This window comes from Hippoglossus hippoglossus, chromosome 3 (assembly GCF_009819705.1).
Source record: "Hippoglossus hippoglossus isolate fHipHip1 chromosome 3, fHipHip1.pri, whole genome shotgun sequence".
In the NCBI taxonomy this organism is placed as follows: Eukaryota; Metazoa; Chordata; class Actinopteri; order Pleuronectiformes; family Pleuronectidae; genus Hippoglossus; species Hippoglossus hippoglossus.
Window position 1 is genome coordinate 19716077 of NC_047153.1, and position 17454 is coordinate 19733530.

General features: G+C 40.4%; 3 protein-coding genes across 4 annotated transcripts; 2 read left to right on the plus strand and 1 right to left on the minus strand.

The window, feature by feature from the left end:
* Positions 1 to 496: 496 nt before the first annotated feature.
* LOC117758314 (E3 ubiquitin-protein ligase AMFR-like) lies at positions 497 to 9549 on the minus strand. 2 transcript variants are annotated; one of them, XM_034579888.1, is made up of 14 exons: positions 9390 to 9548; positions 8590 to 8916; positions 8399 to 8491; positions 8113 to 8277; positions 6683 to 6835; positions 6420 to 6460; positions 5290 to 5422; positions 5051 to 5184; positions 4809 to 4919; positions 4280 to 4476; positions 4066 to 4172; positions 3189 to 3323; positions 2858 to 3048; positions 497 to 2601 (listed from the first exon to the last, which is right to left on the minus strand). In XM_034579888.1, the coding sequence occupies exons 2-14, from the start codon at positions 8842 to 8844 to the stop codon at positions 2445 to 2447; spliced, it is 1872 nt and encodes a 623-aa protein (XP_034435779.1). In that variant the 5' UTR covers positions 8845 to 8916; positions 9390 to 9548; the 3' UTR covers positions 497 to 2444. The 2 variants fall into 2 exon arrangements, with proteins under 2 accessions (XP_034435779.1, XP_034435788.1); XM_034579897.1 differs by having other exon boundaries at positions 660 to 2601; positions 3207 to 3323; positions 9390 to 9549.
* A 2043-nt stretch (positions 9550 to 11592) lies between these two features.
* LOC117759372 (delta-type opioid receptor-like) lies at positions 11593 to 13300 on the plus strand. Its single transcript, XM_034581456.1, has one exon. It carries the CDS (start codon positions 11618 to 11620, stop codon positions 12644 to 12646), a length of 1029 nt encoding a protein of 342 aa, XP_034437347.1. The 5' UTR covers positions 11593 to 11617; the 3' UTR covers positions 12647 to 13300.
* Positions 13301 to 14209: 909 nt separating this feature from the next.
* si:dkey-148a17.6 (uncharacterized protein LOC108190685 homolog) lies at positions 14210 to 15615 on the plus strand. Its single transcript, XM_034581455.1, has one exon. It carries the CDS (start codon positions 14288 to 14290, stop codon positions 15371 to 15373), a length of 1086 nt encoding a protein of 361 aa, XP_034437346.1. The 5' UTR covers positions 14210 to 14287; the 3' UTR covers positions 15374 to 15615.
* Positions 15616 to 17454: the final 1839 nt, after the last annotated feature.

A 17454-nucleotide genomic window follows, 5' to 3' on the forward strand; every position in this document is an offset into this window, starting at 1 on the left:
AAAACATGCCGGACGTAAAGGTGCAGCCCAAAACAACGTCAGGGGCTCAGAAGAAATCCCGGGGAAGGAGGTTTTGATTATCAAAGATTAGTTAGCGATACACATCAAAGTCAGATTAGAGATCATAGACATGTATGAAGTTTTACTTAAACTGCACAAGCAGCCCAAAAACAACGAATATTTGCATTTGACACAATCCAACACACAGTCACGTCTCCATGACATCAGAGGACATTACATTGACTTTCTTTCACTTTCGCATAAATTGTGATTCGCCCTAACCTAACAGTAATCTTAACCTAAACTTTACAGTAGCCTATCATTAAAACTTGTCTTCACTTTAAAGTGAATTATCTATCTAGTTACTTGCTTTGTGTCTCCATGTGGAAGTAGGTCCACATAATTTGACTGTATCAACAGATTTAGGTCCCCACATGACTAATACCTGGACCACACACACACATACATTTGTGTACATACAAAGAAAAAAGATGAAATTGTCACCCTCTTTAGTTAAAAAGCCGTAGAAGCTCTGTTTATTGAGTCTTTTGTATTGACATTATTTACAAAAACTAGATTTACAGAAATCATCCATTACCAAACCATTCTTAATTTAGGCACAAAATTACAGGAAAGCTCAGTCCAAATAAGTATTTAGGTTTTGATTAAATAAGACATGGTTATGAAAGATAACCCATGATTAGGAAAATATATCATGGATATTCAAAGATGTTAAGTAACTGGATGACAAACTGAAAATGAAAATAAAACAGTCCTTTTTTTTTTACATTTAAATAACTGAAAACCTGAAATCTAAATCCAATAATTGTTACAACACCCCCAAACAGAGTTTGAGCAATAAAATTAAAACACACAATCAAGATCACAACACTTCAGCTTCTCGAGGAAGTTGGTGGGCTGCTCTTTGGGATAAAGTGGAAGCAAACAAAAGCACTTGTCTGGATTCATGCATACCTCCCCCCAAACTTCCCTCGCACAATAATCGAAGAAATCAAACACTTATAATACACACAGTGTCAGTGTCCGTCTTTGTGTCCGTCAACACGTCTCAACCAGCTACAGATTCAGTGTAAATTTGTCAGCACCCAATAAAACTCCAAGGGCCCAGTCCATTTTGTATATTGCTGCACATTTCTGTAATAAAATCTTTTAGCAGAGGATGATTATGTTCCCTGCTGGTATGTTTCAGTTAGCACTTCTCAATGTGAGTAGACAAAGGCTGTACAAACAAAAAACACCCCCTCCAAAACTTTCTTCAATAAGATTCTCAGTCATTCACCTGATTAATATATTATATATTAGATCTATAATTAGCAAACACATCGTGATTTGTGTTAAGTTAATGAGATCATGTTGCTGCTCATCCAAGAGGCGTCACCTAACGATCTGATGAACACTGTTGAAAAAGCATCAAAACATCCTTGAAATACTGAGCAGCAAGTCCAACTTCTACAGACTTAGCTATTTCTGCACAAGTTCAAAACAAATCAGACATGGTTGGCAATTCTCAACTGAAAAGAATATTTTCACAACTCAACAGCAGTGAGTAATATAAGAAAATAAAACCAAAGATGAGAACTATTGTTTGTGTACAAAATGTAATATACCCCCTCTGTTTATCTGGGGCCAGTTTTAGAAAACAAAGAATTACACTCAAACTCCCTCCTTGTGTTAGATAACAAATGAAAACTTATTTGCACTGGGTGTTATTACACACTAAATACAGAACAACCCGTGTGGGTCCAAAACACTTTTGTTTGCAGCATTGCTTTGATAGAGACATTCATATTTGACTGAAAGGCTGAACAATACTAAAGTGACATTCTCCTACTCAAAGGTAAGAAATAAGCGTACACTTGATTCACAGTTGAAACTCATAAAATAACAACACAGAAACAGGTCAGCTGAGTTTCTCCGTCCAGAATACGAAGCTTTCGGCCATGAGCAAAAAAGAGTGAAAAACAATTGCTAAAAAGGAAAACAAACAAGGACCCAAAAAGTAGCTTTATCGAATAATAATAACACCTTCAAACCCTCCTCATTAAAGACTTGGATCTCCTGAATACAAAGCATGCTCATCTCCCACAGCAGACACTGACTCTATGGAAGCTAGTGGTAGCAATGTGTGGCACGAGAGTAAAGGGCAATGCAGCTTTGCATTTCTTAACTTGCACTCATCAATTTATATAATGCTCCAAATACTCAGGCTTGTATCAGTGATGCAGAGGCTATTCACAGTAGTCCCACCTAATTTAGGCAGCTCAGAACGGTCCAAAGGCCATGTTTGCAATGCTTTTTAATTAGAGGTTTGAATAGATGGTGACCATTGACTGTACAACACATGGGGACAGGTTGAAAGAGCTCTGTTTTTGCCTCATGGGATGATGTTGTTGTAGACTCTTCAGCTGAAGCCAATCATTGTATCAGGGTGAGGGGTTTAGCTGGATTTGCATGCGTCCCTCTGCAGCTGCTGCCACAATTCTACGTCTCAGGACACTTGAGTCCAACTCTGGGACAATGTCCTCCTCCAGTCCAGGCAAATCCTCGTCCTGATCCTCTGGACTCTTGTTCAGGAATCTCCTATGGGGCAGCAGTGAAAATGTAAAGATATGATGCAATGCAAGATTATAGGAAAACAAGGCAGCTAGGAATCCTTATCGTGTGTGAATAAATTACATTATCACTTTAAGCTCTTTACAATTGGGTCTTTCAGCTATTCTGGTAACCAAAACAAGAAAGCCTTCAACATTTGTCCTGTCTTCAAAGACTGTAGTGACATTTCAAGCACTCAATCCACTGGGTTAAAGAAAAAACCTCAAAGCAGCAGTGTACCAACCTGCGAGCTTGCTGGAGCAGCTCTTCTTTCCTCTGCATTAGCATCTTCTGCCTCTCCTCAGCGGACTTAGAGAAGCGACCTCCTCTGACCTCCATGCTGTCTGCCTCGTTGATTTCCTGCTCAGCTGCCCCATTGGACCCTGCCTGCTCCTCTCCTGCATTGTTCCCCTGTATAGGGGAGCGCTCTATGGCCTAAGGAAGAAATAATGTCAGACAGTGTGACCCATTCTTCCTCTGACCCATTTGAAAGAAAGTCAGGAGAGTGTTTCCTTGGCATTCATGGAAAAATGTAAATGGCTCCCTTGTTAACATTTAGGCCTAAATTAACTGACCTGTGTTGTGAAGGGTACCTGGATGCGTCCCTCCAGGATGTTGTCAGTGGTGACCTCCACAGAGCGGGTCAACTGCAGGTCCTGCATCACCAGGTAGGACGGCACCTGAGGGAACATCTCCTGGATCTGATGGGCCTGATGACCAGACGTTACATGGACAAGGATTCAGAAAATGATGCCGTGAGAGGGAAGAGCAGAACTTAAGCTGGTGCAAGTTAAAATTGATCTTTTAAAACGGTTAACACAAGCAGGTCTTCTGCAAACAGTGTTAGTGATTTACAAGAATGAAAAAGTTCAAAAGACCTCAAATTCTTGGCATATTTAGTAACTAACGGGTTCTACCAAATCTGTTGGATTAAAAATATTCTTGTAGTGCCAGTAGGGTTGAGGTTAGGGCAAACAGCACTACTTGAATTTGACAGTATTACACATAACATCTATTGTATTATCTTCCTACTGTGTCACATGATTATTTGGTTACAATCATCCCTGAATGATCTCGGCTGCAGTTCAAGTTAGGCTAGCTTAATTTGATGGATAATAAGCAGCCTCATACCCAGTTTACATCTGCTGAGTTTTATACAGAGGTCATCATTGTAACAAGCATTTAGCAAGACTTCAAATAATATCGAAGTAAGGTAATTATGTTTAGAGCATTTTGGTTATGGTACTCGAACCCAGGCAATATTGTTGAAGCAGTAAACACAAGCTACTTGTAAACAAGACAGAGACAAATTCATTGCAGCACTGGTTTGTGCAAATAAAGTATCAAAAACCCTTCAAAAATTTTAAAATTAGATAATACCTGGTTCAAACTGCTATCTGTGTCATCTCTCTTAAAATCAAAAACTTCATCAGACTGTAAACTTGAACTCACCATGGCCATGAGCTGGGAGTTGTTGTTGGCCTGAGCGATGCCCAGGATATTGGTGGTGTGCATTACTTCCACTGAGAAACTGGGCAGCCAGCTGGCAATGCGAGATCCTACAGGGGAATATGTGGGTTTAATAAGTGATTGTCACACACAGCCGATCTGTGGAGGGTAACTGCACAACCACATTCGTCCTTGGATCAGTGTCTGAAAGACTCACCATCAAAGTGGAAAAAGTGGTTGTGATGGTTGATATGTGGTCTGGCTTCTGGAGCGGCTCCTCCGGGGCCGGCGTTGTCCCCCATACCTCCGCCCTGCGGCTGGCCTCTCGCTGGGGCCCCATCGCCACTGATGTTCAGGGATGTCCGACATGTTGGGCATGATGTGTCCTGCTCGAGCCACGACCGCAAACAAGAGCTGGAAGAACAGACACACAGATCACAAATGTTATTATAGTACTAAGACTTGCCATTAATTTAAGCATCAAGACAAGTCTTCTGTTGCTAAATATCAGGATCTGTGCAGGGAATCTTGCTGAAGAACACTCACCAAACTGCTCGAATATTATCAGAAAAATATCTTTACAATGAAATTCATATTACTATGAAAGAGAGAACTGTTCCGGTGCAGTCTCCTTTAGGCATCTTTATTATACCTCCAAAATAAAACAGTATCTAGGATAAGGAGCCCCATGTAAGTGATACCGCAACCATCCCTTGCATGAAGGCGACTCATAAAAATCGCTTTACTTGTGGAAGAGATGGCCGCAGGGTAGTTTGCGTGCTGTCAGCATGGTGTCCCAGCAGATGGCACAGTCGTCATCATTAGCTGCCAGCTCCTCGGCAGTAGCAACAGCAAACCTGCATTAAAAGTTCACAGAATATGAAAATAATGATGAAACAAGTGACGATCGACTCAGTACAAAGCTACAAGTGAGAAATAACGATATAAAACAAAAAGGAGAAAACAGTCAAATAAAACACAGCCTCACCTGGCCTCCATGTTGTTGATGACACGAAGGTAATTCTTGTGTCGGCGAACGCGACGCTGGACCTCATGGAAGAGATACCGCAGCTGCATGAAGATAACCAAGCTTGCCATGGACAGCCAGATGTTACCAAAAAGCTAACGAGAGGCAGAAAAGGTAAACGATTAGGGAACTATCAAGAGAAACAGGACATAGTATATTTTCATAACATCACATGTCTCCGTGCCTTCAGTGTATCTTACCAGCATATGGATATGGTGCATGAGGTCCAGAAACAACATGGCCAGCTCCATGATGAAGTCTGAATAGTAGACATAAGTCCCCTTACTCTCCCAAGTGCCTGGATGGTTAAGATCCCACAGATGAATGGAGTACCTGAGGACATGCACAACTCTTTAAACACAGGTGATATTTACAGGGTTTCTGCGCCGATCAGATGATGCAAATATAACTATTTCATTCATAGTTATATAATTAATAGATGGCTGAACCAATTCAAAATGATTATGTACTTAAGTGCTTACTGTTGGTCTGATGGTGCCGACTGTTGTACCAGGCTCACTTTTAGTGTACAAGTATATAAGATTTCCTGCAGCCCGCAATCACATTCAGAAACATTTTGCAACCAACAATTCTCCATACAGCAGCCAAGATACAAGATTTTAGACATTCAAAATTGCAACCAAGATCTTTTGACGGAATTGAATTCACTGCTTTACAAGACCTGCAGACTGTACTGACACAGTAACGTGGTTGATCCAGCTATTGGAGCAAAATGAGTTCATGAATCAAAATTACTTTAGAAAGTATAAACAACACACTAGCACAGGCATCACTGCCATCGGTAAGACAAAATTTGACAAATGTGACCAATCTATCTAGATAGCAGAAGAACAGAGAGTTAAGAGTGTAACGAAAGAAAATACAAGCTCATCGTTTCTAAACAATTTTGCCAAAATGCTTGAATAAGACAAAACGGTGAAAAAGTCCAAAGCTGTTGTGAGGCAAGTAAAACACAATCCGAGGTAACAACATGAAACAAGAACTTCTATTAGGGTTCAAAGTGAGGGTGGTTGGTCACCACAAACATTATTTTACCGTGTGACAAGCTACAGGCTCTACTAGTGACAAAACCAGTTCCCGAATATAGAGCAACACTAATGAATCCATAAGGGCCTCAGCTGATTTGAGTTATTTAGAGTTGTCCCAAGACCTAACCACCTTCTTTGGGACAAAGACGCCTTTTATACTGGCGCTAATGGAACCAAAGGAAAACATTAGCTCGATTTCAAATTTGTAGAGGCTATGTCATCTGTCCTGCTGCGGTGTGTGCATGAGTGTGCTTGTGTAAGGAGTCTTTAAGGAGACTTACCGCATGATGACATGCCCAGTACGCACAGTCACCAGCAGACACTGGAGAAAAAAGTACAAAGATTAAATTGATAAAATATACAACCATCCAAAATAGACTTAAAATAAAATATTGGAAAAATAAATGGTGAAGGGATGTTTTGAACTCAGGCCTAAATAAAAGCTTTTATGACAGAATCCAAGATAATCTTTGCTTAGCATGATCTAAGTGCATTTTAAACATAGTTTTGGCATTTTTATACAGTTGTGGCCCCAGACTCTCACCTCGGCTGCCATAAAGGAGAGGGTGTGCATGCCATGGGACGCTCCTAGCAGACCACAGACCACAGCGAGGCCACAGCAGTCCAACAGAAGAGAGACCAGCAGACAGAGCACTCGCACATGGCTGTGCATGGGAGTGGAGGGGGAGAACGACAGCTGTGGGGAAAAAATGAGGATTGTAAAGTTTTCTTTGTCCTTAAATACAAAATAAAAATAAAATTGAGTAGTTTTAATTATTTGGGAATTTCTAGTGGGCTTCCATGGACAAAGACAACAACGACAGCATAAACTAACACAATATGAACGTAGATGTTCATGAACCATTCAGCTGATGGAAAACAAGTGTTTCTTGGTTTAACTTGCTCACATACTGTCATGCAGTACTAATCACACAGAAAGACTAAGAGCTCGGACTTTTCCCTTCCAAATTTTACACAACCCATTTCAAAATCAATAAACTCCTCACACATTAGCCACATAAAGTCCATGGTCAGAAAGAAGATTGCGTAAGACTGTGAACCTATAGCTCTAGAGTGTGTAGACCACATTTGTGACATCATTACAAATATTTGAACACTTCAGGTGAAATTGTTTAACAAGGTTTACACACTCACAACATATCTATCATCTTTAGCGTTTCTGTTACTCCCCTAAAGGAAGACATTTACTTCGGAGAAAGCCAGTCAACATTACATCACAGGAAACATACCAGCTTCATGGCAGTTTTAAATGTCGTTTCTTGCAGGGAGCTGAATAAATCTGATATTTTGTTTTGCCCAACATGCAGAGCACAACCTGATACAGGGCCACGTCAATGTAGTTAGTGAAACTGTATCAGTAGGCTAACATACCAGTGCAATGGAACTATTTATAGACTCAGAGGTGAAAAGACTCCAGTCATTCTTAAGACTTTTGGGAGACGCTCAGTACACTCTGTGACCTCTGAATGAAGTTTGTATGTGCACTGATCAAGTGTCATTAAACAGCAGACTTTCTGCCGCCTTGTATTTACTCTAAGTTCTTATGAGTAAAAAGGTAGTCACAAAGAATGTAGGTCTAGTCCTATCTTGTTTACTATGGATCCTAAACAGGCAAAGCTTTCACTGAGGGATGTTTAGCCCATCGATCATCCTCTATAATCTCTCCAGGCAAAGAAACAGACAACTTGTAGCAGAAGTACAGTTTTGTGAAAAAGCTCTTCAGCTGTTTAGTTTTAGCTTCAGAGCTTCCTAAACCTGCATAATGCCATACTGGCCATTTCCAGTGCCTGAATCTACATTGCAATGTACAAAGTGCTTGAATAGTCTATAGCAAAAAGGAAAATAATAATACATTTGTTTATTGTAAGATTTTCATATGAGGAAGTCATGAACGAGGGAGCCTCGGAGCCCTGGAGAGAGTAAAAAAAGAAAGGTGTTGTTTGTAGAACTTACATATTCAAATCGGTCTTTGCAGAGCTGAACCATGAGGTGGAGAAAGACCAGTGCAGAGAACCACAAACACCACATGACCACCTCCTCCACTGTCTGCACATTCAGCACGCCGAAAATGAAGATAAACTTGTAGAAGATGAAGTTCCAGAACTTGTCTTTTAGATGCTGAGGAGTAAACACAGAGCACATTAGCAAGTTCATTTCTAGAAGGGCTACACTTCAGTTGCAAAGGCTTAGAGGTTGACAACCCCAGGCTGTTTGACAGACCTCATTTCAACAGACTCACCTGCTTCTCGCTGACTCTCAGTGGGCCGAACACCACGTACTGAATCATTTTGGCAAATAACATCAAAGAGCAGCAAAATGTGTTGACTAACACCTGGAGGAGCACGAGAACAGAGTGGCAGTTAGTTGTTTATTTTTTAAACAACATCTTCTTCTGGAGCAATGCAAAGTCTTTAACTAAACAACACTCACCCATACAAAGAGGCTGTCAGTGGCAAGATACCACAGCACAGTGGTCGCCAACTCTTTGTTACTAAAATCATTATTTAGATGTTCAAGATCCACCTCTGGGGCAGCCTGTGTTTCATCGGTTTCCAAGGCCCCAAAGCCTGGATCAGTGACAGTGTTGTAGGCGCTGAAGATGCTGCCGGCGAGCAGAGCCACACTCAGGATTGTGTAGGTCTGCAGGCTGGGCCATGGAAACCTCTCCAGAAACAGCAGAGGCATCGCAGGGTGTGAGCTCCTCTTCTTCTCGACGCGTAGAAACGGGGTCTGTCCTGATCAGACGACTCAAACAACCTGTAAGGGCAGAAGGGAGTTTGGTGACGTTGGCCAAACTTTATTACTCAACTCAGTGTAATTGTTACACAAACGCAAACGTGCTAGCACTGGATAGCTGCTAACTCGTGCTAATGTGTGAATTAATGACGATTGTGGAAATAGACAGTTGACACACGAATGCAAGATTATCATGGTAGTTTCCAGGAAGTTAGCAGACTGACGTTAACCATTGACAACCTTGCTCTCTAGTCGGCTAACTGCGTGTTAGCTCAAGACTGTTCGTATATGTGTAAATTAAAGCGTATTGAATCGGCGATCGAACACGCTTACATAAATACCCGCTGAACGAAAAGCAGCTCACGCCCCTGCCGTTAGCTTATCACCTGGCTAACGCTAGCTAGCACTAGCCTAGCTGTCAGCTAATGTTGGCCACAAAGCCGACCCCTGTGAACAAGCACCAGACATCGAGCTGGTACCAGATCGCCACTTACAGTTCGTCGCAGACTTGGTTAAAGATGGTGTCCAGCGTCACTCGCCGTGTTCCGTGTTGTACTTTTAGTGCAGCAGCACCGGGAACAGCGGAGTTGACAACATCGTCTTGTTTATTTCACCGAGCAGGCAGCTGAGAGAGGAGGGGGGGGGGGCTATCGGAGCTGCGCATCGTAACTACGTCATCACGACAACTTTCAGATCAAAGTAAATCTTTTATTGTACAGATGACGGATGAAAGCTTCTAGATGCTTCCTCCTCCTGGGATTAGATGTTCTTTGTTTATAAATTGCAAAAATTACAAAAAAAACCCCCTCATATTCGAGGATGGTATAGATAGATAGATAGATAGATAGATAGATAGGTAGGTAGGTAGGTAGGTAGGTCGATAGATAGATGTCACTCAGAAGAGCACATACCTTTACCAACACCCTTATGAAACCACAATAAGATTAACTAGACCCAGATTTTTATATGGATCCAAACAAAATTATACGCTCATTGATTTTCATGAAAATCATTCAATTATTCTCTGAGAAATGTTGCAAAACACGCTATCTCACAATGTTAAAGTAGAGACAAAATTCCAAAGGCGCAACAAAATGTAATGGGTTCTTCCTTGACTCGTACCACATCCATCCTTGTGAAGTCTCAGGTTAATCATTAATGATTTTGGGTGAAATACTGAACAACTTCATATTAAATATTTCACAATGTTACATCTACAAAAACTATGTCATATGTAACTTTGTCAAAGCATCCTTTCCTACTGCATCACTACCCCGGAGCAAGACCAGGCCTATTTAAAGGTTACATGCACGTACATGCACATCTATTTTTACCTGTCATATAAATATACCAGTGTGTTTCCCCTTACCTCCCATTCAATGTCTGTGTTTCTAATGCATTTTCAAGACATGTTTGCCGTTTGATGCTAAGTTTTCCATCAATACGAAGACCACATCCATGATCTGGGATTTGATTTCTGTTCTTACGTTAACATTTATCAGGCAAAAGTAAAAGGAATATCTTAATGGTAGCCATGCAATAATTCAAGTTTTGGGGGCTTTGTCAAAAAAGTGTTGATTGAACTTTTTAGATAAATATTTTATTTCCGTGAGCTTAAAAAATAACTTGTTTTTATGGCCTTTTGCCTTGATGTTCATGTCTTTTATTTGCATTGCACATGATGTGTAAAAAATAAAGTGAAGCAGGTGTTTTTCTTCTTCTTCATCTGCTGTGACATCACTGTTGATTTATCTGATAACATTTAAATCATGAAATGTTCAGTTTTAAAGTGACACATTTAGCTGTTGGAGGAATGAATAATTAACTTGAATGAACTGTAGTCTAACACTTTAACCTACAGTCTCATGTCAAACATCTCAGTCTGGAGCATCTATGCAAAAGATGGAGATTGCAGAGAATGCAAAGTTGAGGGGACAGTGAGTGTTGTTGCTAAGAGACACAGTTGTGTAGCTTATCATTCACCATATCAGAAATATTGCCAATAAATGAATATCAAAATGAGATATCTACACGATTGTTTGGACATGAGCAAAAGAAATCCCTGCATTTCTTTCAGCTCAGCTGTTTTTTTCCATTAGGTGGTGAAATCATGTCAATTTATTGTTCTCCTTTATGCTTAACAATCTTTGTGTATACGTATATTTATCAAGAACAGGAGGTTATAGAGTTGTGACTGACTGCTCACATAACCATCTGTGGCAAGGGGAAAGTACAAGAAGTGATTTAGTTTAGAGTGATGTGAAAGTGAAACTAAAGACTAGTTTCTTTCTATTGAAGCCAAACCATTGTAAAAGACGTTTGAACTTTGTTTGTGTCATGCAAAGTAAATCATTACATGACCATGAGATATACGCGCAATCACATTTATGTCTCTTAAATCGAGATACCTTTTGCCTATTCAGTTTATCCATGAGGGGAAGTGAAGACTTACGGAAGCGTATTGCATTCACTTGGAAAAAAAAAATTCAGTTTTTCTGAGATAATTATCTTGGAAATTCCCGAGATAAGTTCTCAAAAAATAAAAAAAAGAGCTCTGTTTTTCTGACATAACTATCTCGGAATTTTCGAGATAATTATCTCAGAAAAACAGAACTTTTTTTTTTTCAAGTGAATGCAATACGCTTCCGTATAAAGACTTGCTTGTACAGCACTTTGGTTTTCTTTTTATACAGACACCACTGTCAGCACATACACTTTCAACATGAACCACTCAGCTGAGTTGTCTCCTTCAGAGGAAATGGCCCCTATGGAGTTTGACGGTGGGACAGTAGCAGCTTGTGTGATCCTGGGTCTGTCCTTCCTGGTTGGAGTTCCAGGGAACCTTCTGGTGATCTGGACCATCCTGAGACACATCAAGCAGTGTTCCCACACCGTGGTGCTCATCCTGCACCTGGCCGCTGCGGACCTGCTGGTCCTCATCACCCTGCCTCTGTGGATCTACTCCCTGGTCCACTCCTGGGTGTTTGGAGAGGCCTTCTGCAAAGCCTTGGTGTACATCATCAGTGTGTGCATGTTCAGCAGCATCTTCTTCATCACTCTCATGAGTGTGGAGCGCTTTCTAGCCATCTGCCATCCATTTTTCATAATGCGCTGGAAGGTCAAGAGTGAGATGAACCGGTGTCTTGTACTTTTGTGGCTCCTTGCTATCCTTCTAGGAGTACCTGTCTTACTCACCCAGTCTTTGGATCAAAATGATGGAAGTAAGCAGTGTATTATCAGGGAATTCAGCTCTGTGACTCAAGCGATCATCATCTTGTGCCTGGAGACCTTTGGGGGCTTCTTTTTTCCTTTCATCATCATTAGTATCTGTTACTGTCTAGTGACAGCCCAACTCAGGAGAATGAGATACAACACCAAGCAGAAATCCTTGGTTCTCGTGTACACAGTTGTCATAGCCTTCATTCTGTGCTGGTGTCCTTACCACATCGTCAACATCATGGATCTGGTTTGCATCTTAAAGTCAGGCAGTGAGCATGATTGTGTTCCAGAGAGTTTCATTCTTTGCTCCGGTGCCCTTGTGTTCATCAACAGTTCATTGAATCCTGTGCTCTACGCCTTCTTTGCGAGGAACTTTCGAGGGAATCTCGAGGATTCCCGACTGGTCAGGTTGTTCCAGGAAATGGCAACTCACGCCAACAGACTCATGGAGCTGGTAGTACAGCAGCAGACAAGCCAGGGGGCAGCAAATACACAGGTAGAGCTGATGTCTGACCAGTGTGAGGAAAACTGAATCCCTGAAACTGACATGCCTGGAAAATGTGAACTTTGTCTTCTGCAGTTATTAATGGACTTTTCATAATCGAAGCCTTTGCATGACCTGAGGGTTTAATAGCTTGGGTTTGGTTAATGATAGATAATATTAAAGGTCACCATATTCTCCCATCCTTGTTTCACTTTCAACTGTGGATGTCATTATAAACAAACGTGACTGTACCGTTTATGTGTTCCTCAAAGCTTATACTAATTTATTATGGTGATCGAAATTTTCTGACAATTTGATGTGGCCTATAGTGTTGTGTAATGTGTACTGTGTATGCCACAATTAATGATGCGTAATTCCTTTTCTCTAAATCAATATTCTTGGAAAATGCTAGAGATTCAGTTTATGTTTGTTATTAAAAAATTTATTTGTGTATCATTCTAGCTTATTTCGATCCAAGAGAGTGCCACTTTAAAAAAATGTCTTGCCTCATTGGGGAAAAATAGGCCCAAATAAGAGCAATTATTCTTTTGTGGAAACTCAAACTACCACCCTGTGATTGTATGCCTCTGCCTGCAATGCTTTTTAAGTCTACATACTTTTTTTCATTCCAGACTCATATGAGGTCAACTTGACCTTTGACCACTGAAATCTAATCAGTTCATCGTTGAGTCCAAGTGACAACTATTAACTTTTTGAAGAATTTCCCTAAAGGCAGATTTGAGATCATGGTTAAGAAGCCAAAAGCATGTTTTATGAGGCCAGTGTGATCTTGACATTTGACCCTTGACCACTAAATGTAATCAGGTCCTCCTTGAGTCCAAGTGTTTGTGCCAAGAGCAATGAAATTTTGCCTGAAGGCTTTCTTGAGATATCACGTTCACAAGAATGGGACGGACGGAGGGACAGAAAACTTGAAAACATATTGCCCCTGGCCACTGGCTGTCATTGGCCTGGAGGCATAAAAAAGTATATATGCAAAAGAGACAAGAAATATTCATAAGTTATACAAAAAAACGTCACAGTAATATTTCATTCCCATAAACCATATTGAGATATGAAATCAAATATTAAATATACATTACAATAAAGGGCTCCAAACCAAATTTGCTTACATTCTAAGTCAGGTACACAAATCAGGAAGTCTTAGCAGTGTCACAGTCCTCACCACAGTCAGAAAAGTGGTGTACAAGCAGTTAAAAAGCACTGACCTGTTAAAAAGTCACATGTGCAGAATGTCACATCTCATTATTCAGGCTTTAATCATCGGGCACATGTACATTGCTTTTGAACCTTCTTTTAAAATTACACAGTATGGACAATCACACTCTTGCTGTGGTTCTTTATTTAGAAAGAGTTTTTTGCATATATCAAGAAACCTTGACAACATGGTCATTAAATTGCCTCTAATGTCTCACTGTCTGATTAAGAAGCTGATTCAATCTTGTTTTTTGGATCAAAACAATATCTAGCCATGTTTTCTTTATTTGAAACTCTTCTTTATTTGAAAAATGGACAGATGATGCATGAATGAATCACCTCTCCGTGTCTCAAATAGGCCCGGGAGGAAACCCTGTGCATTCTTTTCTAAAAGGGAAGTGAAGACTTGCTTGTACAGCACTTTGGTTTTCTTTTCATGCAGACACCACTGTCAGCACATACACTTTCAGCATGAACCACTCAGCTGAGTTGTCTCCTTCAGAGGAAATGGCCCCTGAGGAGTTTGTTGGTGGAACAGCAGTGGCTTGTGTGATCCTGGGTCTGTCCTTCCTGGTTGGAGTTCCGGGGAACCTTCTGGTGATCTGGACCATCCTGAGACACATCAAGCAGCGTTCCCACACCGTGGTGCTCATCCTGCACCTGGCTGTTGCGGACCTGCTGGTCCTTATCACCCTGCCTCTGTGGATCTACTCCCTGGCCCACTCCTGGGTGTTTGGAGAGGCCTCCTGCAAAGCAATAGTGTTCGTGATCACCGCCTGTATGTACAGCAGCGTTTTCCTCATCACCCTCATGAGTGTGGAACGTTTTTTGGCTGTGCGTTATCCTTTTGCTTCAGCTGACTGGAAAAGGAAAAAAGCTCTTGATAAAGTACTGCTGACTCTGTGGAGTTTAGCGTTCTTGTTCAGCATCCCTGTCATCCCAACTCAGGTTATAGATAAGGAGTCTGGTGAGGAGCAATGCCTGTATCGGGAGTACACTTCTTTGACGCAGGAGTTGGTCTGTGTGCTGCTGGAGACACTGGTGGGCTACATAATACCTTTCTCCATCCTGGTGGTCTGCTATGGCTGCCTGTGCAGCCGGATTACTCAGATGACCTTCAAGTCCAAGCGCAAGTCTACTGTTCTCATTGCCAGTGTGGTGGTTGTGTTTGGCCTTTGTTGGACACCTCATCACTTGGGAAATGTCCTCTCACTAGTCATCCTGGGCATCTATGGTTTCTATTCTGATGCAGAAAACTCTCTGGAGCGCGTCAGGAGCACCATGATCTTCATCGCCGGAGCCATGGTGTTCATCAGCAGCACGGTAAACCCCCTCCTCTACATGTTCGCAGCTCGCACCTTCAGGAGCTCCCTGCGTGACACCGGCATCCAGAAGCTCTTCCGACACATCTCCAGCACGTCCCCAGGCGAAGGCAACAGAGAGGTGTCCTTTGTGTCTAAGAGACAAAGCAATATTACCAACAGCTCCCAGTGTGTGTTGGAGTCAAAAGACCAAATGGACATATTGATAAAAATGTGTGAAAATAATGCGTCCTGATATTGAAACTGTACAGGTTGTACATCTGTGCTCCGTGTGTCTGCGTAAATATTATTATTTTTTGTATTTTTAAATTTCACAACACAGATTAACAAGATGTCACTTGATCTGTTTCAATACTCGTCTAGATCTGTAATTTTCCATGATTTGGTTTGCTTTTACATCGTGAACATGTATTTATAAAAACTGTATATTATGTACATAGATTTATGTCATTTGGTATTAAAAAAATTGTACTGTAATGTCTCAAGGTACGTTTTTGTCAAATATATAGTCTTGTTATTGATGTTAGCAAGGATAAATTGCAAGGTTGCAAACATGATAAGACAAAGCACAGTAGGTTTTCAGCTGATAATCCTGTGGTTGCATCTCTCAATTCTTATCTCTGCTTTAACCACAGATAAATATTTCATTCGCTCATAGCCGCTGTTTGGACAATGGCAAGCAATTTTTTATATTGTGATCTAGTTCTGTCCTGTGGAGCTGCTACATCTACAACACACTCTGATTATCTGAAAATATGTGTTAAAGTTACCTATAATCCCATGTTTTACACTCGTATGGAATCCAACATTTTTTACTTTTGTAAAAATGTATTTTACTCGTGACAAATTAGGTAACAATAGTCTAAGTGCTGCACCCCAGTGCTGCTTTCAACTTCCTCTCAATGAAAAGATTGCAAAATGAAAAATTGCATGTTCCCTGTAGTGAGCAGCAAAAAGAGGAATCATGTCTCAATGTTTTGTCACAGTCTCAAGATGCAGCTTGGTTACTGATATTTGTTTACTTTATCTCTAAAACAGTGACGTCATTATCTATTGATAATATTGTCATAGCATCTGGAGTTTGTCTCAAACTTGAATGACAGTTTGTGTGTTGCCATGACGACAAGACCTGTTGTTACTGACCTGCTACTGACTGATCAGTAGATGGCATTGACAGCACAGTGTTATAACTATGGTAGTTTTGCCATCTTTTCAGTGTGGTGTCATTTATTATTATTATTATTATTATTATTATTATTATTATTAATAATAATAATGATAATAATGCATTTTGTATCGATAGGGCTGTTAATATGAAGCATATACAGTAAGTCATTGAATAATGTAAATTAATCTCTGTTCTGACAATAAGTAAAAAACTGACTCAGTTCAACTCTACCATAATGCAGGGCTACATTATGTTTCCTACTATAATTATACTAATGCATTGTAGTTACCATGGCAGTTGCTTTTAAAGTCTTACATAATGGAACAATCTTTTAACTTGTATACACTAGTTTTTATGATATAATACAAGTCCTCAAACATGCTGTACTTGTTCATGGCCTGTGTCCTTTCTGGGCAGATGTAGAAGTAGATTTTGAGTTGAAGAGAAGAAAGTTCAAAAGTCAAGTTTCAGAGGGAAAAGAAGTGGAAGAATTGACATTTCATACAAATGATTTTCCAGATCTTTGTCATTTGTATGTTGTGTTGAATACTATGAGACGGCTCATTGTGATAATAACTTGAACTTGAACAAACCCATTGTGACAGGGGCTAGACGCTATAGTTTGGAGCCCTTAATTATTAGTGAGTCAGGATTATTTAAACTGTGAGGGTGGAAAATTACAGAGTGAAAAGGGTGTGACAAACACAAATGCATGTCAGAGGAGATTGCACAAGAAAACTTCCTCACGCACAAGACTTTTTCTCACAGAATGAGGAAGCAGTTTGAGCATAAGACAACATTAGCAGTGAGGTATGTGCCCAGCATACCCACTACCATTCATGACCTATTCCCACAACCTGCCTTTGTATTATGTCATTGAATTAACACATTGTACTTTGGGTTTAGTTCTTTGTAAATTATAAATATGGTGTCATTGTTACAAAAGTAAAAAGTAGAAAAAGTTCAAAAGCACACACCCGCCCCTTGATATTTAACATAACTGACATGTTGGAGTTACAATATGTTGAAGGCAATCAATAACTTTTCCTTCAATACTTTACTTGCAGTAATTGTTTAAGGGATCACTTATTTTGAAATACAATTACTGTAATCCATCTAAATTTGACCCATTACTTCCTATGCCCCAG

What these genes read in the sequence shown, in the direction of transcription:
- LOC117759372 (XM_034581456.1), top strand. Translation starts at nt 11,618, where the DNA reads ATGAACCACTCAGCTGAGTTGTCTCCTTCAGAGGAAATGGCCCCTATG.
- si:dkey-148a17.6 (XM_034581455.1), top strand. Translation starts at nt 14,288, where the DNA reads ATGAACCACTCAGCTGAGTTGTCTCCTTCAGAGGAAATGGCCCCTGAG.
- LOC117758314 (XM_034579888.1), bottom strand. Translation starts at nt 8,844, where the DNA reads ATGCCTCTGCTGTTTCTGGAGAGGTTTCCATGGCCCAGCCTGCAGACC. An exon ending in TCTCCTTTATGGCAGCCGAG is followed by an intron (nt 6,461 to 6,682) that starts GTGAGAGTCTGG and finishes TTTTTTCTCCAG; the next exon opens with TGTCTGCTGGTGACTGTGCG. An exon ending in ATCAACAACATGGAGGCCAG is followed by an intron (nt 4,920 to 5,050) that starts GTGAGGCTGTGT and finishes CTTTTAATGCAG; the next exon opens with GTTTGCTGTTGCTACTGCCG.